General features: G+C 42.3%; 1 protein-coding gene across 3 annotated transcripts in view; it reads left to right on the forward strand.

Annotated features, from left to right (window-relative positions):
* Morn5 (MORN repeat containing 5) overlaps positions 1 to 22,231 on the forward strand; it is a 54,528-nt gene that overhangs the window by 22,251 nt on the left and 10,046 nt on the right. Inside the window, exon 5 of one of the 3 annotated variants that reach the window (XM_063227067.1) lies at positions 1,646 to 21,938. The exons of the other annotated variants lie outside the window; for them this stretch is intronic. Coding sequence (XP_063083137.1) covers positions 1,646 to 1,695 — 50 coding nt within the window. The 3' untranslated portion in view covers positions 1,696 to 21,938. Of the gene's footprint in view, positions 1 to 1,645; positions 21,939 to 22,231 lie in introns of those variants that run through there. 3 annotated transcript variants of the gene reach the window in all.

A 22,231-nucleotide genomic window follows, 5' to 3' on the forward strand; every position in this document is an offset into this window, starting at 1 on the left:
TACATAGCTTGTTTTGGTCTCTTGTTTTTTCTGGGCTGGCCTTGCTTTAGCCTCATATGTGATCAATCTCCAGCTTCAACGGCTCCCTAAATATCCCTCTTTTTTGTTTTGTTGTTGCACAGGACAGGTAGTCAGTTGAAGCTGGAGGAGCTGTGCTGGAGAGCTCTGTAGATCTTTTTATTTTAAGTGCAGTCCAAAGATTTTAAGTCCCTGGATTCTGCAATTAAAACCCTGTGCAGTCCATTAATCTGTGACAGTAGTCAGCTACCAGTGTAGCTGGCAATTGCCAAAAGGCATTAGTGATTTGATTTATAACATATAAATGTGATTCTTTTATAACATATTACTTTAGCATTGTTTTATATATCTCTAGTAGTTGTACATTTTCTGCAGGATGCTCAAGACCAAGTTAAGGTGAGACCTGTTTTAAACACAGTCAATTTTTGTTATCTGTCAAGGTCAGTTAAGTCTCTTCAGGAATACCTTGGGACCATCATAGCACCTCTTAATTCTGTCAGGGTCAGCTGTTCAGATGAGCCATGGCATTGCTTGACCAAGTTGCTTTCTGTGAAAGCTTGGAAGATTTTTGCTCCTGGAGACTCTCCTTAGGCACACAACACATTGATGATCACTTTCCTCAGTGGTCTCACAGTCTTCTTGAGCAGAAGACCAGGGACTCACTGAGTATAGGATGATACAGCAGAAGTTCTCTTATGTCCTGAGTCCTCACTGACCTTGGAAAGCTAGGGCTGGCTGTCCTTTTAGCCCATCTGTCTCTCTAATTGTTGATCTCCAAACTTCTAATTGTTGTTGAACATCCAGAAGAAAAGATTGATAACAGAACAATTTAGTTAGAGGCATTATTATCTTATCTAAATATCGAACATCTTACAACATAAAATAGAACCATTGTTTTTTAACAACCATGGATGTTTTAACATTTGAATACCTGTAGAATATTAACAAACAATTACATATTTTACATAGAAAATTAGAACTCAAACCATATACAATGTTATAGCATAAAACCATGATGACATTTTGTAACTCACTTAAATTTTCATTTGACATTGAATTTCTCCCTTTTGGCCAGTCATCCCTATCTAATCCCTATCAGTACCTAACTTGTTGACCTTTAGTAGGCATACATCTCATAAGCATTTGTTAGGGGCAGAGGTCTGAATCTGAAACAAAGGTTTGTTATCATAAACAATCTGTTTTTACATTTTCAAAGACCTGTACTTCTGGAGGCATGGATGTATGAATACACCATAAGGTTAACAACAATCATTTGTCATAACCATATGAAAACCCTTGTATGGGCATTTTTTAAATCAAAAACCTTTGCATTATTTCTTTTAAATGATGACCAATATGAACATATTAATGTAATATTTATATAACTTTAGTTGAGGTGTCTCTCATAAGGCTATGAAGATCATCAGGGCCTCTAGTCATTGAACAAGAGCTGATAAAATGTTACCAGGTGACCTCTTTCTTATTCATCAATTGAAGTCCTATCCAATAATCCCAAGGGGTTTTTGTTTAATCATTTTTATAATAATTTTTTCTTAAGAAAACTCCAATCATAACATTTAACATATTTCTTTTTTTTTTTGTCTTTTTTCTTTTTTATCGGTACCAGGGATCAAACTCACGACTGCCTGCTTGCAAGACAGGCGCTTATGCCACTGAGCTAACTCTCCAGCCCCCATTTAACATATTTCTGAACAATGAGAGACTCTCAAATTATAATAAGCAACAATGTGAATTACATTTACACAACTGACTTTAGCATCATTTTGACCAAGTGGGAACCCAGGTAGAAGCATGTTTTGTAATTCTATAACTCAGGTGAATCTTGATTAAATGATCTATAAATGCAAAAGAAAAAGGAAAATTGCTGAGCTCAAAATAAAAAGAACAGCTGTTCACAAATGGATACATGGACAAACATGGGCAATCTGTACAGATTCAAACACATAGAAACAAACGCAGAGTTGTTGGTGTCCACAAGACTCTCCAAGTTCCTGGGGGCTATTTCACGCCCCTTTGCTGAACTAGCTCATTACTTACACCCCATGTCCTTGAGGTTGAAACACCTGTCACCACCAGCACCTCAGGCCCTGAGGGTGTTTCTCAGGCACTCTGTCCCACTTGGACACTCCTGTATGGGCACTTGTGCTATTGGCTCCACCTGTGAGCGATCACTAGCTCAGCAACTCCCAGCAACAGTTTAACAGACTGGACAAACAGATACACAGACAGATTTACAAACATCTTTCACAATCAGAGTGTACTCAAGTATATATTAGCCAGATTGAATTACACAAAATTTTTACAATTGTAGAATTTGTGATTTTAAATAGACTAGTCACATTTGTTGTAGGTCAATTAGCAGAGATCTCTTATCAAAGAATTTGAAAAAGACAAAATCTTATCTATAATTAACATATTTTGTCATAGAACTTAGCATGCACTTTTATCATCTATTTGGACCTTTTTTAATTTTTGGTTACCATCTCCTGGGTATCTCGGGTTAATTAAGGTTAGTTCTAGCTTCATCCTTTTCTATGGGTTGTGGCATGGTCTCCAAGGCATCACTGTCATAGGACTGAGCATCAGCTTTTTGAGAGGGGGAATCAAATCGTTTCCTGGGTTTGGGCCCATGATATAGCTGGACAGCACACACTGGCACCCAGAGAGGTCATGTAGCTTTTCCTGGAAAAACAGAAGCATACGCTAACTCTAACCCTAACCCTAACCCCACATTAGCACTTGACTGGGTACTTTTATTGTCCAGTAGGAAGATTATTCCAATGGACTCTTTACAGACTTGATTTGTTTGATTACACTATCTATCTGCTGAGGTAGTTACATCTTTATTAGAATTTAAATATTTTAAATGGTATATACTGCAAAGTGAAATCTATTATGAGGTGAACTCTCCCTTTTGTTTTTTTTTTTAAATTTAAATTGTGAGCACATTTAGCTTACTTTTAGACCTAAAGATTATAAAGAATTTTTGTGGTAATATATAAAGAAAATGGAAACTGTATTCTGTATTTAGGTACCTTGGGCTCTCCTGTGACATGCAGGTGGTGCTCCTGCTCTGGGCTGGAGGCCCCATTGTAGTTGGGGATCTGAGCACCAGTGCAGTGTAAACTTTTAATTCATAAAGCACGTGCACAGGTGATAGGAAAAACTAGGGTGGCTTGGGCAGGCCAGAGCCGTGTCCCTCTCTAATAAGTATCAGAAGATCCAAAATCCTTAGGCAACCTTTCTTTATAGATTTTCCAATTTTTGTCAAGGGAAGAGTAACCAATTGAGAAACACGGTAATCTAGGGACATTTGAAATGTGTTTTGAGTAGATTGAACCATGACCCTGATTTCTCCTTGCAGCTGAAACAAGCAACACTGTTTCTTTACCTTTCTTGTCTGGCTCAGTGGAGGCTTTGGTGCCCTCCCCTGCCTGGGCCTGTGAGAAGTAGTGAGAGGAGCAGAACGCAGCAGTTTTATTAAATAACCCTTTAAAATCTGTAGAGGGCCAGCTGATTTCGGTTGGTTTGTTTTTTCCCTAGTCTTGCTTTAAGCTGTTTTTCAATTTCCTCCCAAGTATATAAATTTACAATTTCTTCTCTCCAGAAACTCAATAAATTTAGCAAGCTGGGTAGTGTCAGTCTATTGACAACTAAAATTGACTTAAAGCAGAAGGGACCTAAAAAATCCTAGAGTTACATTAATTGCAAATTTGAAACAAGTACCTCTGTAGTAAACAATTTTGAAAAAAACAATGGAGTTTGAGAATTTATGTTACTAAGACCCACTACAAAGCCATAGTGAGACAGTGATATGCTGGAACCAGCCTGTTTATCAGCTAGTGAAAGCCAAATGTTGAATTTTTAGAAGTTTTAAAGGTTAGTTTTTGTCATATTGGTTATTTGAATTATCTTTTGTAAAAGCATTTTGTAAACAGGAATCAGCAAACCACAAATCAGGACCGTATTACCCCCCAACCATTAGGAGCCTGCCCAAGCCTGGCCAAGCAGGGCCAGGCCATCTTGGGGAGCCTTCTGAGCCACCACACCCCTACTCTTTGGCAGGGCTGCCACAGGCCCTGCTGGAAGTTATGAATTTACATCGAGTGGCCCAATGACACCATCCTCTACACTTTGGACAGGTCATGGGAGGTTTTGCTGAATGGTAGGCGGCTCAGTTAGGGTTATCAGGGTGGTGGTCATGCTGCCATCTTTTCCCTGCACAGGACCTGATTCTGAAACAGTGCCTGGAGCCAGTTCCCTTGTAATTGTCTCAAGAAGCTTAAGATTATTAAGATCCTATCTCATCTAGATCCAAGAAGAAATGTAAATACTGGAATCAAGCATACAACAAATAGATCCGTATACATTTGTGATTTTTTTGGATAAGTTTGTCCCATAGTTAGACAGCTGAGATAATCAATATACCTCTTTTTTTGTCTTAGGCCCATTTATAACTGGCTCTAGAGAATAAAGGAGTTTCAGTGCCCCACTCTTTATACCTGATGAAGCCAATATCAATACACTCCAGTGATGACTATTGACTTATACCAATGCACTTCTCCTCCTAAGTTGCCAGCACATGAGAAGTGTCCCCTTGCCCTCAATCTCTGGCCCCATCTGTGTTCTGACACCATGTGCTGCGACCCAATGTGGCTCCTGAGGTTCTTGGGGTTAAGGACTGCCAGAGGATGAAAAAACAAAGAAAACTGGGGTCAGGTGGAGCCCTTATCCTCCTGATGGGAGGAAAGGAACTGCTCAACCACTGTAACACCTTTATTTTTTTAAATTTTATTTTGAAAGTGGTAAAATACAACAGAACAAGACAGAATAAAGCCAACTAAGATCGTACAGTGAAATTGGTACAGAACTTCACAGCAGGTTACCGGGATAACAGTAATAGATATCACAGTATATTTCATTATCTTTATAATAGTTGTTCTTTTAATCACGTATATCAAAAATAAAATGAAATACAGAACATTATAGAACTTATCAAAACAGAATATTGAATACAGTAGTACCATTAATCAAAATAGAGCAAAACAGTAATAAAAATATTTGCCTTCAAAGAGATGGTAAAAGGAAATCCCCCTTATTTGCCATGGTCAACCTCCCAGGAGATGCTCAGATTTCTGGTTCCCATTTGCTAATGGGGGGGGGGCAGGAGAATTGGGTAGGGGAAATGGGATGTTTGACTCTAGACCATGCACCAGTAGATTCACTATTGCTTAGCAAGGAGGCAGGCTGGTTGCTTGGTTTCCCAGCTTCATAAGTTCCAACATGGTGTGGATCTCAGAAGACACTGGTGGATCTCAGAAGACACTGGTAGTTCTCCCCCTGGAAAGGCCACAGTCTGCCACACCGCCACCACTTACCAGGGAGGGGAGCTGCTTGCTTGGTTTCCCAGTGTCCTAAGTTCCAACATGGCGCGGATCTCAGGAGCTGCTGGTAGTTCTCCCCCTTGGAAGGGCCACAGTCTGCCACCAAACACCTTTATTTATATACTGGGAAAGATAATGTCAATTTCAGCTCCTCTGATAGTAACCCATTGCTTAGCAGGCCTGGGCCCCTTGCCTTCTTGGTGCTGGAACAACTTGTCTACATAGCTTGTTTTGGTCTGTTTTTCTGGTCTGGCCTTGCTTTAGCCCCACATATGTGATCAATCTCCAGCTTCAACTTCTCCCTACACAGGGACTGATCCATTAAGGTGTGTGTGTGTGTGGGGGGGTGCTTATATAGAAGAAAAGTTGGACTTGCATATGGGTGGTATTAGACTTTCTGTTTAGGCTTCTCAAAGACCTGATTAAGGATGGCTGTGGGCTGGGATAAACTAAGATGGGCCTGACTGAAACTTGCTTCAAATGTCTTACCTGTTACAAAGCTCTGAAGCAAATATCTCCCAGAGCAGTTGTAAGGTGGCTGATGAAGCCGAGGTCAGCTATGAGGTATTTGGGGAAACCATGGAAGAAAGGAATAATAAAATATCTCTTAGGGAGTATTGGACCTTTCTGACCAGAATCAAAGGGAATCAACCACAGGCCTGGGAAATGGTTCCCTGCCAGAGGAAACAGAACAGATACATTTAGAGGAGAGCATCCAAGGCAGAGCATGAAGGCTGGTGAGCCCCTCAGCCAGCTGGAGGAGCCAGAACCTCACTTTAGTGAGTGAACTCAAGGTTGATGGAACTGAGGAGAGCTGATTTACAGTGAGACCATGCAAATAAGAACATAAACATCTTTGTCTTTTTGTTGTTATTGTTGTTTTGAGACAGGGTCTCACTATGCAGTTCAGGCTGACCTTGAATTCATGGCAATTCTCCTCCCTCAGCCTCCCAAATGCTAGGATTACAGGTGTGTGCTACCACACCCGGCATACACATTTTTTTCTACTGCAGTGATCCCTAACCTTTCCCTTTTCCAGAGTCAAAATCCTAAGGAGTAACAAAATCTATGAACCTCTTCCCAGAAAAATGCCTACACATGCCCCCCCCACACACACACATGTATTAACACATGCGATGTATTGACCACATGTACACAATTTTGCATATGGTCTTAAGGGATTAATCATCCCTCTGAAGAATCAGTTTCAGATTCAGAAACTTTGCTTCATAATGAAAAAGAAACCAAATGGACTAGAAAGTTGCATTTGCTCTGGACAGCATCCCGTCCCCACAGGGGAATTTACTTTGTCAGTCAGTGGTGATCAGACAGTTGTCTTGTGGGGCACCATAGGAGGAAAGTGAATAATCACATGTCCTGTGGTTGGAATCCTGGAGCTGGAGGAACATGACAAACACACAGCCAGGGCCCTGGCTTACGTTTCTTCAATGACTTCCCCTTTTCCATGAACTCAGGGTACTGCTCATTCTGCTGCATGTTAATGGCCTTACATGGTTTTTGGTCTACTGAGCAAAGAAGTTGTCACCTTAAGTGATGCTAAAACAAGTTTATTTACTGAAGCCTTCTCGGGGCTTTTAATATACTGATATGCTTTGTGCTTTTACTTTGTGGCATTATTTCAACTGTAATTACTCATTTCTTTAATGATTTGCTTACCATCTGTCCGATACCAGACCATAGGGTCCATGTGAGGAAGGCCTCTGTCTTGTCTCCACTTGTGCCATCAGGGCCAGTCAGAAAAACAGAAAGAACACAGTTTCAGGTTAACTGGCTCTTGGAGAGGTGGGAAACCAGAAAGAAGTAGTCCCTGGACGCAGCTCCCCACTTCAGGGGCAAGCACCCAGGGCAAGAGACTGGGTCTTGAAAACCCAGAAAGTCAATTTAGTGATCGCAGGGCTGCTGCTCAGACTTGCAAGAGAAGGACACTACCAGCCAGGGCTGGCTCCTTAGGTTCTCCAATGGCTGCCCTGCAGAGCGGAGACCTGACCACAGAGGAGGAAGCACTAGCAGGATCTCCCAAGAGAACACCAATGAGGATTCTTGACGTACAGGCGAAAAAACATGAAACTGGAAGTGAAATGCCATGACACTAGTGTGAACGGCAAGCAGTCAGAAGGGCCTGCAACCCCTGTGTCTCCGTATCCCTTGCAGCCCCTCAGAAGGAGTCCGCTGGCAAAGCAGAAAAGCAGTTCAGTTAGTCTCAGTGCCTGCACAGAAAGTCAGAAAGGCTGGCACGGGGTAGACAGTCAGTAGCTTCTAACCAACCCAGTCCACCCTTTCCTTGCCCAGCAGCCCCACACACTCTTAGATGTTAAAACTTCCAAAGAAAAAATAAATGTGATACCTCCTGTGTAACAAGATGTGACCATCTTTCACAAAGATACTCATACCCCCCCACCTCTGAAAAGGGAAGAAATAGCCACTCACCTATAGATAGTTGTACATTAAAGCAAGGAAGAAAAACTATCGTCACTATAGTTATCTTTAACTGCATTAGGCTGTAGATAATATTTATATTTTCTTTCATTACCCATTTCATGTTCTCCATTCTTTTTTTTTTTGCGTGTGCTAACACTTTGTTTTTTTTATTTTAAAGAGAAAAACAGAAAAGAAAAACAAACAACAAAAGAGACAAACAACTACAAGAACAATTAAAAACCCCAAACAATATCAATACAGATTTTCAAAATAAGATGAAAGGAATTTGACAATGGTTGTTATATTGTATATTGATGTTAGGGCCGACGCCGCAGGGAAAGAGACCCCAAGGACTCAACTCTTGGTGAGGGAAAAAAGTTTATTTCCATGCGCATGGAGTCCTCCAGGCAAACAAGTGCGGAGGGCCCCGAGGGGGAATTGTGTAGGGTTTTTAAGGGCGCAAACAGGAGGCAAGTTTACAGAAGCAGATTGCATTGGTTAATTTTGAGCAGCATAGGATTTGGCAGAAGTTGATTGGAGGGGTTTGGGGTTGAGTAACCATGGAGACTGGGGGTCCTAGCCCAGTCACTATGTGCCCAGAACAGAACAGTTACTTGTCTTATTTATCTCGTTGAGACAGAACAACCTTGCAGGTGCATTTTTTCTTTTTTTTTTTTTCTCTGCTCTGATAGCTCTGGGGAGTTAGGCATTTTTTTCTGCTCTGCTCTGATAGCTCTGGGGAGTTAGGGAGTTAACCCTTTCATTCCCCGCTCTGGGGAGTTAGGGAGTGAAACATTCTTTGCTGCTTTTTATAACTCAGGGAGGGGGTTATAGCAGGGGGGTCAACTCTCACATTCCCCCCCTTTTTTTTTGATGACTTTTAATCTTAAAGGTCCTGTATGGGTAAGGGATCATATTGTTGACGTAGCACCATAACTTTTACTTGAGAAATCTGGGCCCTCACAAACCGGGTTACTCGGTTAATGAGGCAAGGGGCTATAGTTATGACTATAATGAATCCGGCCAGGGGTCCCAATAAAGGGAGAATATAGGGCAGGATTGATTCCCAGAAAGAGAACATTTTGGCTTTATTTGAAGGGGGCTCTTGAGATTTAATTTTTTTTTCTTAGCTTTTTTATTGCATCTGTTTATAACCTTGTATGTGTCTTTAAAATCACAAGCTTTTAAGAACTTTGACATAGTTTATCAACTTGTTTACAACATAAGGCCCAGTAGGAGGATTAACAAAGGTCTTGTAGCTGTCATTAAAGCTGTTAACCAAAAGGAGAAAGAAAACCAACATTTAAATTTACTCTGTTTTATCATATAAGTAACAATTTTTAAGTCAGACAGAGGCCTCCTTGGGGTCTCTATAAAGGAGGAGAACACAAAATTATTAGTTATATTAGACAATCTTAAGCTTTAAAGTGTCTTTGGAAGAAATGACAGTTTACTTATTTGTAGGCTGACGGTCTTTTGAAGTTGGGACTTGTCTGCATTGGGAACATTGAATCTAGGCAGGCTTTTAGCTATTTTGACAATCTATTGTGGCTTAAGAGATTTACGGTGAGGTCGCTCTTAAGAGATTTACGGTGAGGTCGCTTGTCCAGGTGTCTAGGCTCTTTAGCTGTAGTGGGCAGCAGCGAAGTAACCAGTGGATGGAAGTCACAGCTAGCTGAAAAGTCTGGGGAGACTTAATAAGATCTTGATTAGTTAAATTAGCTAATTTTTAGAAACCTCACATAAAACCTCAAAAGAGGAAATATCTGTAACATAGGGGGTGTATCACGCATGTAAAGGGGCAGAAGGAAAAGAGACTCACCCAGTTTTTGCCAGTTTTTAAGGCCATTAGTAATTATAGTCTTTAAAATCTAACTTATCTTTTTTGAACTCTGAGGCTGGTAAGCCCAATCGAGTTTTTTTTTTTTTTTTAATCTTAGCTCTGGCCAAGGTTAAGAGACCTTGCTCTTAATAGATGGCTCTATGTATATGTATAGTAGCAAAAGCATATCTATTATCAGTATAGATGTTTACCCTCTTTTTTGTGGCTAGTTTTAGTACATCAGTCAAAGCAATGAGCTCCGCCTTTTGGGCAGAGGTGTCAGGCTCTAACCGCTTAACCCAGAGTACCTCCTTTTTGGTGGTCACTGTTGTCCCGGCCACTCATCTGTCTCTGTCGTTCTGGATGAAGCTGCTTTTATCGAACAGTTGTCGGCATTTTTTAAAAGCTGGTCAGTAAGTTTAGCCTGTAGGTTCCGCTGTAGTTTGAGGATGTCAGCACACTCATGGAGAGGTGTCCTTTGTTTCTCCAGGTCATCATCAGGCATAAGGGTGGCTGGGTTTAAAGCTGAAGAAGTCTTGAATATCATTGACTCTGGGTCTAGAAGCAGGGCTTGACAGTAGAATTCTGGCATTGGAGAGCCTTTTTTTAGGAGGGGTTTTGATAAGAGTCTCTAAACTGTGAGAGGTTACCACAGAAATCACTTGTCCAAAGCGTGTTTTTTTGCTTCCTTAAGTAACATTGTCACAGTAGCTAGTATTTTAAGGCAGGGGGCCATACTCCTGTTACTGGATTAAGTCTTTTGGAGAGGTAGGCTATAGGCCTCTTTTAAGGGCCAATGTCCTGAGTTAGGACTCCTTTGGCAATGTCTCTGAGTTTATCTATGAACAAGATGAAAGGCTTGGTAACGTCAGGGAGTCCCAGGGCTGGGGCCTCTGTCAAGGCCTGCTTGAGCTGCTGGAAGGCCTGTTCACATTTATCAGTCCAGTTCAGTGAATTTTGAGTTTTTCCCTTATGGGAGTCATATAGAGGCAAGCTTTTCAGTAAAATTTAGCCTACAGTATCCAACTGCCTCCAGAAAGTCTCGTCTGTTTTTTAAAAGTTTTTTCTCATACAGCAATTTTAACATCTTGGCTATCTTTTTGTAAATTTTTTAGTTTTTAAAGACCTTTTTGTGCTATCTCTATTAACTGGCTGAGGGGCATTTTTTTAAACCTCTCAAACCTTTGTAATTTTTGTCTAACATGTGGGGCCGACTGAGTTACAAAGAGAACAACTGGCGATACTGGGAAACCTCCTTACCTCTGGATGTCCAGTCAGGGTGGCACAAAAGGAGAACATGGTTTTGGCATTCCGGATCAGAGTGCCGGCTTTATCTGGATGGCACACTGTTTTTTGTCCAAGGGTGTCACATGGCAGGCCATCATTTTACTAAAATTATATTCTTAACAAAAAGGGCTTTTTCACAGGTAACAAAATTGTGCTGTATAATCTCCCAGATGTTTACAGCACATGTAAGAATTTGTATCTTATTTTTAGTATCACCTATAATCTCATTTTAATGAAAACATTTTGCAGCAAAGTACAATCTTATGTATACTTTTACCAAAACTGATCTAATACTGTCAAATTTTGAACACATTTACTTTTTGTCAAACCTGTTATTTGTAGTACTATAAACCAAGACAAATAAAATTCACATCCTCTTGAGCCTTTTACAACTTACAATAATACCTCTCAAACTAAGCTTTGATCTTTTTTCACATTCTGGCATAGCCAGACACCTTTACTTGAAGACCACTCTCTTTGTCCCTCTTTTTATTATTATCAGTCAATTACCTTTTTTTTCATTTTTCAGACAACATCAAAACTCTCAACAAAACCCTTGAAGTCACCTTTTAGTAGTCCAAAACATACTTATTTTATGTCTTTTTACCACATAAAAATGCTGTATTTTAAAAACAAAACTGTAACCTTTTAACTGGCTCAAATATAGTACCGCCTGGTTTTTACTTGGCAAAGTTGGCATGACTCTTAACAACCATAGATATATATATATGTGCACATGTTTATATTTTTACCAGAGAGAAAAAAATACTCCTTTTAAAAGTCATGTTGAGGTTGCAAGCAATCAATTGAAGTCTTACATATTAAACAAGGCGCCATAACATTAAAGACACAAACAAAGGGAGCTTCTTGCATAGTTTGGTCAGCTAAAGGAAATAATTTTTTTATCATGAACCTTTAATCTAATAAGCCATATGGATCCTACAACAGAAATGGGCAACAAGCCCCTAAGTTAGTAACAAGTTTAAACAGGCAATCAAGGAGAGGGCGGAGGAAGGAAGGGTTTTACCCACGGTGGGGGCTCCTCCCTGAGGTCCTGCCATACCAAGATGTAGGCGATCCGGTCGGGGTGGCCCTCTCGTCCAGGGCAGAAGATGATGTTCTTAACTGCTAAGATGAGGGGAAGGTGGAAAGTCCCCTCCGGTGGCCAACCCACGGAGAATGTGGGCCACTCAGACGAGCAGAAAGTCTGCCATTTACTTTTTTAACCTGTAAGGAGAGATTGTGAGCCCTCTCTCGAACCTCTGACCAATGGTTGAGGCTGAGGGACAATGGGGACGATGTCGTCTGTCCCATGATGTTCTGAAGACAAAGAGTGGTTAGCGTACACGCGACACAACAAATAACCGTTCACAACAGTCACAACACACAGGACAAACAGGCCGGCCACCTCACTCTCACGCATTAGTTTCACACCAAACGAGTCACCTTAGGGGGTGCCTCCAGATTGGCCCGGACGGACCACAGATTGGGAATGAAATTCCCCGAACGAGTCACCTCAGAGGGTGTCTCCGAATTGGCCCGGACGGACCACAGATTGGGAATGAAATTCCCCGAACGAGTCACCTCAGAGGGTGTCTCCGAATTGGCCCGGACGGACCACAGATTGGGAATGAAATTCCCCAAACCGATAGGAAAATCCTATCGCAAATGGTGAGTCACGGAAAACCGTGTGGGGCGTCCCCCGGTCACCAGAGAACAGAGAACAGATAACAAAAACAGGTAACAAAAATTGCCCGGTTGGCTCGGGGCGTAAAATACCGGTAGATTGATCCTCAGAGTAAAAATAAGAAGCGACCAGTCGTACTCACCCACCGCAGAGCCGTTGAGGTCACCTCCCGTGAGACGTGTTATCTCGCTAGGGCCTCCAAGATGTTAGGGCCGACGCCGCAGGGAAAGAGACCCCAAGGACTCAACTCTTGGTGAGGGAAAAAAGTTTATTTCCATGCGCATGGGGTCCTCCAGGCAAACAAGTGCGGAGGGCCCCGAGGGGGAATTGTGTAGGGTTTTTAAGGGCGCAAACGGGAGGCAAGCGAGTTTACAGAAGCAGATTGCATTGGTTAATTTTGAGCAGCATAGGATTTGGCAGAAGTTGATTGGAGGGGTTTGGGGTTGAGTAACCATGGAGACTGGGGGTCCTAGCCCAGTCACTATGTGCCCAGAACAGAACAGTTACTTGTCTTATTTATCTCGTTGAGACAGAACAACCTTGCAGGTGCATTTTTTCTTTTTTTTTCTCTGCTCTGATAGCTCTGGGGAGTTAGGCATTTTTTTTCTGCTCTGCTCTGATAGCTCTGGGGAGTTAGGGAGTTAACCCTTTCATTCCCCGCTCTGGGGAGTTAGGGAGTGAAACATTCTTTGCTGCTTTTTATAACTCGGGGAGGGGGTTATAGCAGGGGGTTCAACTCTCACATTATTATCTTCAAAAGAATTAGATTATTACCAGATATAGATGCAAAAATGATCAAATCATGAGTATTAACTGTTCTTTTCTAAGACCCAATAGAATTAGTATAATAATTTTAGCTATCTTATGTATATATATATATATATATATGTAAATCTGTATCTGCTCTTTTTTCTTTCTTCCTTTTCTCCTTTCCCCTATTCCAGTTATTTTTCCCCTTTGAGCAGTTCCTTATTCTTTCACAATATCTATTGTACATTTTGGATCTTATTTATTCTTTTCATTTCTTACACTATGGAGACAATAAGATACTTGTACATGTGAGCCTGATTTATGTCACTTATGAGTATGGTCTCAAGTCATACCCATTTACCTATAAAAGCCTCAATATGATCCTTCTATATAGCTGAGTAGTACTTCATTGTATAAAAATACCATATCTTTTTTTCTCCATCGGTTGATAAGTATTTGGGTAGTTTCCAAGATTTAGCTCTTACAAATTGTGCTGCTATAAACATAGGTGTACATACATTACTGTGGTATGATATTTTCAGTTATTCTGGGAGAATGCCCAGAAGCAAGATAGCTGGGTCGAATAGGACTACTAATCCTAGCTTTTTGAGGAAACTCCACACTGACTTCCAGTGGTTGCACCAGTGTACACTCCCACCAACAGTGGAGGAGAAGGGTTCCTTCTCCCCTCAGCCCTTCAAAACTTCATTTTTTTTTTTTTGTACCTGGGATCGAACTCATGACCTCGCACTTGCCGCTGGGCTAAATTCCCAGTCCTAAACCTTCATTCTTGAAGGATCTGATTTTGTATTAGTCCTGCCAAAATTATCCAAACCAAATGTTTGATTGGTTGGCTGCATTTTGTATCAGCTTTAACTATTGATGATGGAAGTACTAAGGGGCAGCCTGGGTTTATACAGCATCTCCTTTTCTCTACCAAATAGTAGCAACGCAGTTTCCTTAGCAATCTGGAACAATCACCCCAGACAGGATGGTATCTTCTTTGCTTGTTGCTTCAGTGACCTAAGAATCCAACATGGCCAGGTGCTGCTGCTTCTTCCATTTCACTGAGATGATTTTGTCACTTGATTAGACCTTTCTCCTTAAGAACTATAATTTTCAAAGTAATAAAATTCAAAATTGAAGGACAAGAAGCAAAAATTCTATACTAACCATGAACCTAACACAGTAGATAATAAGTATATATGAAACAAGGTTTTGGGGTGTAGCTCAGTGGTGAAGCATTTTGCTTTGGGGGGTCAGGAGGAGTACCAGGAATCAAATTCAGAATCTTGCATTTGCCAGGCAGGCGCTTATGCCACTGAGCTACATCCCCAGCTCAGTGGTGGAGCACTTGCTTAGAAGGCATGAGGTCCTAGGTTCCGTTCCTAGCACTGCAAAAGAAAGAAAAACCATATATGAAGCAAATTAACCAAGGAGTGAAGGAGTGAACCAAGGGAGACATACTTATTCTACTATCCAGATGCATTTGACCATGAAATTAGTCAGAAGGTGGAGGAACAGGAGCATTTTAAGGAACTAAGGCCCCATGGAATACATTCTGAGGTGTTCTGGGATAGTAAAATCTTTCTTTGATAGCAGTGCAATAGAAAAGATTCACATCCAGCTTTTTAGGTTTGAACTGTATTGTAATCTTGCCTCTCTGAGGTGTCATCCTGGTCCCAGAGAGGTTCACTGTCTCTTGGTCAAGCCAAACACAGAAATATGCAATTGTAATGTAATGCAATATGAACCATGGTGGAGGAGAGCCCGGTTAATAAGGGGATATTGAGGAAAGGGAAGTGATCACCTGGCTGGGAATGAGGGTGTCAATCAGCAAAAAGGAAACCAACATGATGGGTCTTAAAGAATGAATAGGGGTTTCACGAACAGGAATGTTGGGCATTCCAAGCAGAGGGAACCACATGTGCAAAGACAGAGGCCTGAAAAGACATTTCATGACAAGGGAACCAGGAACTTTGGTTTTCAGGATCCCACAGGCAAAAGAAGCCATGCTTGGTAACAAACTTAAAAATGCCAATCTGAGAAACTTCACAAGACCTCAAAATAAAACAATAAGAAGGGCTGGAAATGTAGCTCAGTGGTACAATGCCCCTGAGTTTAACTCCCAGTACTGAAAAAAAAAAAAATCACAGGAAGGGAAGGCCATTCTTAGGAAACTTAGAGGACAGACACTGATGACTATTTGGTCAACAGATGTCTCTTGAGTACCTGCTGTGGGTTGGTTCCATGTTAAATATGGAGGCTGCAGCAGTGTCACTGAATCTTCTTTCAGAGAGCAAGAGAAATGACAGTAAAATGAATCATACTACTACAGAGTTGCTACTAGAGAACTCAGGATACTAGCCCTGGAGGACAGCAGGTCAGAGAGGATGCCTGGAAAAAAATTAGATCTACTCTGAAACCTGAACAGTAGGGCAGAGTGGAGAAGAGTGCTAGAGGCAAAGGGAATATATGTACAAAAGGCTGAGCACTGGGTGAGAACCTTTCAGGAGCATAAGCCAATGATGTGTTAAAGGAAGAATAAGAGAGGAAGCTGAGAGGCAGACAGGGGCTTAGAGCAGTAGGTAAGATTATGGGGGGCTTTTAACCCTTAAGCCATAAGGAGCAAGGGAAAGTTTTAAGCAGGTAGCATAATGTGTTAGTCAGCTTTCTGTTGCTGTGACAGAATACCTGACATCAATCATCTGAAAGGAAGAAAGGTTGTTTTGGCTCACAGGTTTAGAGGTGTCAGTCCACGGTCTGCTATTGTGCCTGAGGCAAAGCAGAACATCATGGTTGTAGTGGAGGTTGTTCCCCTTAAGACAGCCAACAAGCAGGGGAGAGGGTAGAGATGGAGACAGACAGAGGAAGGGACTGGGAAGGAGACACTGTCCCCATGGGCATACCCTCAAAGACTCACTTCATTCAACTAGATCCCACCCGCCTCCTAAATTTCCATCATCTCCCAATAGCCCATCAAATTGTAAACCCATCAATAGATTAATCCATCGATGGGGTCAAAGCCCTCATGATGCAATCACTCTACCTCTAAGCATTGCTATTATAAAGGAACTTTTAGGGGACGTTTCAGATCCAAACCAGAATACACAGTAACTGATTTTTTCCTTTAAAGAAATTTCTCTAGTGTATATGTAGAGAAATGACCAAAGGGGTAAGATTAGGTAGGGGAGATCCTTCTGTAAGATGGTGGAGAGGGCCATCTAAAAGGATCATGACCCAGGGTGATGGCATAAGCGATGTGGGTTCCAAGTCCTGGCCCCCACTCAGGCTGCCTGCCAGCTGACCCTGGGCCAGTGCCTTCCCTTTCGGGGCCACTTCTGTTCATCTGTAAAAAGAGGGAGTGGGCTGGATAATTTCTAGGGTTCTTCTACATTTAAGAGTCTATAATGGAGGAGAAAGGTAGGCAAGAGGTATTTTGGTCTTGGTATTATAGAAAGGACCAAGTTCGGAGTGCCCTGAAAACCACTAAAAGGGACTCTCTGTTTGTGGCCACCTAGTTATTACCCCTGACTCACTCCATATGAGGGGCTGATCTGCACTTCGTTCTACCTTGTCATTTTCAAGCCACTTCTCCCAGTGGATTCCAATCCTATAAACAGTGCTTCCGGTTAGCATCCCGAAGGCATGGGTGCTGGCTCTTGGGCCTTTATGGGTGACTAAGGTCATTCCTGAGTAGACCCAGCAGCCTCAGCCTCTGCCACTATGAAACACATGCCACCTGGGTGGGTCATGTATTTTATAGGAAGTCATGGGCTGGAGCTTGAGTCACTGAAGTGCCACCTTTGATTCACCTTCAGGCCACTCTGTACCGCCTCAGCTCCTTCCTCATTCCCCAAAGGCTCATCTCCCAAGTCAGAAATCTGTGTTAAGCCCTGGCTGCTGCTAAATGCAGCCATGTGTGACAAATCTTGGTTTTCTGGACCTGGATTTTAGAAACTATCTTAATGAGGTAAGCAGTACCTGTCTTGCTGGATTGCTGAGATTTTGTTTTGTTTTAGTTTGGCTTGTTTTTTTGTTTTGAGCCAAGGTTCTATATGTTACTGAGGTTGGCCTCAGACTACAAAGCTCAGAGGCCCTGCTGCCTCAGCCTCCCAAGTAACTGAGACTATACGGGCATGCCAACATGCTGGGCTTGCTAGCAGAATTTTAATCCATCCTGTCATCCATCAAAAATGTTTTAAGTACCTTCAGCAAGCCAGGAGATTCAACTAGCCAACATACTTCCTTTGAGTATGGTTCTAAAATTTGGACCTAGAGGAAAGAGCATTTTACATCATAACTCCATATTCACATAAGGACATGTACACATATATATATATATATGCATATTTTTGCATATGAAATATACTATGACGTCTTTTATTTTTTTAATACTGGTTGATATGCTGACTTCACAACCTGCTTAAGGGTCAGGACCAGTGATTGGCAGACCATTGTTCTAGCCTTCCTGGACCCACTTCCCACCCTCCACTGCCTTAGGTACCCTCCTCTATGACTCCCCAAGCATCCCTAACAACACCTGGGGGCCCATGACAGCGAAAATATCTTTGTTTAGGAGTTGCTTGAGGACAGGGACCTTGTGACTATATCTGCTTCATCACTGTCCCCAGCGTTTCACACAGGTCCCACAAGTTGAAGCTAATTAAATGTAAAATAAAAAGCAAGCTGGGAAAGCACCTGCTCGCACATCCCTCATATTCCTCAGCTAATTATACAAAATTCAATATGTGGTATTGTTTTGTAAGATGGTGGAGAGGGCCACCTAAAAGGATCATGATCCAGGGTGATGGCAACTTATTACTTTGAATAATGAAAGCAATCCATTATATTTCTCTGCACCTCCAAGTTTTCAAAGCAGTTTAACAGCTAAGAGAGGCCTCAACCCAGCAGCTCTCAGGCTAAATCTGATATGCAAAGGTTTTCTTTGGTTGGTCCAGTTCTTCAAATTGCTTAGGTTTGAGCAAGTGGGTGGGGCATCCAGTGCCCAGGTCACCACCCCTATCTGCTATCTGACTCCCAGAAATAGCTATCATTTCTGCTCTCCTGCAGATTTACCAGGCAGAGAGGGAGCTGGGAATGGGACACAGCCTGGGATGTGCACAGGGCACAGGTGTGATGGATGAACCCAAACTCATTCCCACCTTACTACAAGTTCAGTGTCTTCCCACTCATGTCGAGACCATAAAGCTGTAAGTAATAGGGGCAGCTGTTGTCTATTCCAATCAGTACAGCAAACAAAGCAAAAGCATAGACTGTGTTAGGACCTTTGATCTAGCAGGAGCCTGGAAAGCTCGTAGGGGTCACAGAGGGACAGCATGGTGTGGAGTTGGAAAGCCCTGGAACCTGTACTTCTGGCTGGCCTCAATTTCTGGATGTACCACAGACCAGATTTTGCCTCTCAGAACTGCACTTGTGTGTAAAATGGGCATCACAGTAGTGCCCAACTAGAAGAGCTATGGTTAGGAACAATGGATTAAGCATGCAAAATACATAGCCCAACACCTGGACCAGGACAGGTGTTCAGTGATTGGAAGTTGTGGTTGTTGTCATTATGATGATTGTTAACTCGGGCTGGAGGAAAGAAATGAGCTAGACCCTGGGACTTGTTCTGCTTTCTCTAGGTGTTTGAGTGCCAAGGAGTCTCTAGGGAGATGGATATGATTGGATCTATGCAGTCTTTCTGCCTCTGCAGGAGAATTTGCTTGGGAAATGAAATGCTGTAGCTTCGTGGGATCTTCAGGCTCTGACGTATAGCGTTCAGAACCCCAGCTGAGCACTGAAGGTCCAATCTCCACCCTCCAGTCTCTTCCTCTCTCTGCTCTTGTCCAGCCAGGCTGGCTGCCGTCCACTGGTAGATACATCCAGCACTTTTTATTCCTTATTCTCCTCTCACTTACTCCCCAGCACAGAATGCCCTTCCTCTTATCTCTACAATCACAGTCCTCCTTATCTCTCAGTGTGCAGCAAATAACAGAAACGCACGAAGTCTTTGCCTATAAGCATCAAGAAAAATGTGTGGCTTTGCTTGTATGTTCACAGCGATAGAGATAAAGCTGAAACAAAGGAAGCTCACCCCACTGTGGAGGATCCTTGCATTTTACCAGCTTATCTCATGTGCTCACAGTACGTGGTCTCAGAGAAGTTAACAACTTTGTCGTGATCGCACAGCTAGTAACTAAATCTGAGTCAAACCCAAATCTTCCCCAAAACCTTTTTGCTGTGGTTTGAGTATGGGCAGTATCCCCCAAAGGCTTGATCCCCAAGGGGCACTATTGGCGTTTTTGGAAGTGGAGCCTTCTGGAAGCCCTCTAGGTTCTCAGAACAAGTCATCAAAGGTAACTGTGAGACCTCAGTCTCAATCCCTGTGCTTGGCTTTCTGGCTTGTGATCGAGGCAGTTTGGTCTTCCAGTTTGGTTCATTTTAGACACTAAAGACAAAAAACACCACAGTACCCAAAACAAGACGCTATCTCGAGGGTCTTTTATACACTGAGCCAATAAGAAAGCATTTGAAGATATGTGGGATAATTACCTTTAATATGATGGGAAATTGGAGATTAACCCTTCCCACATATCCGTTTCATTCCTATCAGGAAGGATAAGCTAGAGCCATGTTGGCTGTTTATGTGTGTATCTCTTTCACATAGCTGTTGCTTGCCTCAGTGTTCCTAGTAGGAATCATTTGCAAAATAACTGTACCACTAATCCTTACTCCCTCCTCCCAATTAATGATACCCCATGCAAGTGTCTCAGATGAAAGGCACATTATTAATATTCAAAGAAAAAAAACCCTTGTAACCACTTTAACATATACAACTAACAATGAACTAAATTTGCTTTGTGGAAGACAGAGAGTGAGCATCCCAAATTAGTTTATGTAAAAGCTGAAATTCTTCCCCAAAAGGTCTCAGTACCATCCTCAAAGAATATCCTGATCATCAGAAATGCTGTCAAGATTCCCGCCAACATTATCCCCTTTGTTGTCTGAAATGTCGAATCAAGCACATCTGGCAAATGTCCTAGAGCTCACAAATCTTTCAAACAGCATATAATTCCCAATGGTTACAGAGATAACGCCACCGCTTAATCGTGCTGCTCTTCAAAATAGCACCAACTTTCCTTCAATCAGAAACAATGGCTTTGGCTTCTTAAAAATATCACACACCAGTGATTATTTGCAGAGAGGGCCCTTTTGCGCTTGAACCTGTGGATTCCAGGCAGAATTTAAAATCAAGACCGCTTCATTTGAATGCATACTCCATTAAGTGGACAGTAGGAAGAAGGGGTGTGAATTGAGGTCTGAAAAGTGACCCAGCTTGTATGATTTGACACTTTGGGAGGGAGGGCAGGGCTGGCTTCACCAGGATGAAGAGCAGGAAGATGAAGATGATGAGAATTATCATGCATGAGACACTCCACTGGAGAGAAAGGGAGTCCTCGGGTGAGCCTGCTTTGACAAAGGAAGAAATTAAGGCTCAGTGAAGTTAAAGAATTTCCCCCAGGAAATTTGGCTGGAATAGAATTCATATTGTCTCACTTGCCTCCTGAGGTTTTTCCTCTTTCCATTTTGCCTGGCCTGCTCCAGGGTCATCTATCCAACAGAGCAGAGGTGAGAAGCCCCCAAACATTGATGTTTTATCTGCTTCCCAGCTAACATTAGAACGGGTGACATCTAAACTGCTGAGTGAACACCTGGAAACAAAAGACCACTTTGGTCTTCTAAAGTTTTTCTGGCATTGTTTAAACAGTTGAAAACTGGAAACAGGGCTGGGAATATAGCTTAGCGTCACAACGCCTGGCAAGCACAAGGTCATGAGTTCAATTCCTGGTTAAAAAAAAAAAAAAACAGGAAACATCCCAAGTGCCCAACAGGAGGAACTGGTTAAATTGCGTAAGATATATTTTTACAATAAAATACAATGCAGCATTAAGAACAGCAGTTGAGAAATTGATCTATTGATATTCAAGTGTATCCATATTCTACTTCAGATGAACAAGTAAAATAACAATGATAACAGGGATAAAAATTATAGACGCAAAGCGTGTAGGATGACACTGGTGGCTTGTTTGCCCAAGACAGTTCTCTGGCCACTTTATTACTCAGACACTGGCCAAGAGACCTGGTGGTGTAGCTCCACAGCTGAACACTTGCCAGCATGCAGGAAGCACTGGGTTTCATCCCCAGCACCTCCAAAGCAAGCAAACAAAAGACTGGCCAGTGAACAAGTCTCTGAATGTCAGTGACAAATCAAAACTCCTGTCTGCCTTCTCCAGCCAGGTGAGAGAAACCTGAGATCCAGAGAAGGAGATCGTATGCCTGCCCCACACAGCCTGCCTGTGGCTGAGGAGAAATTCCAGTTTACTGCTGCCAGCCACAGCTCTTTCTGAGAACCCAGGCCCCCTCTTCACCGCACCTCCCTTGCGGTTTCTGCAAAATGGCTGTGGGAGTCTCCTGCATAGCTTCCTCCTGTCATCTCTCCAGCGAGACAAAAGGCAATTTACCCAAATGTTATAATCACCTGGAGGCTGGCATGCGGGGGCATCTCTGCTTTATCTGTGGTATTGTTAGCAGCACCATAATGAAGGCTTTGTGGAGGGATAATGTCACACTTGTAACTGCCAGATAAAGTACCCGCACCAATCACACATCTCTTCCAGCAGACGTGGGCATCTGCTGCAAGCAAAAGGGGTAAGGAGGGAAGTTATAAGCACTGAAGCCTCCACTGTGCCAGGAACTTAGCACATCCTGGCCATCTGAGGAAATTTCATTCTCTCTATTTGGCAGATGAGGAAACTGAGG

This window comes from Cavia porcellus, unplaced genomic scaffold, assembly GCF_034190915.1.
Source record: "Cavia porcellus strain 051 isolate PalLab524CR breed Dunkin Hartley unplaced genomic scaffold, mCavPor4.1 scaffold_1, whole genome shotgun sequence".
Classification (NCBI taxonomy): Eukaryota; Metazoa; Chordata; class Mammalia; order Rodentia; family Caviidae; genus Cavia; species Cavia porcellus.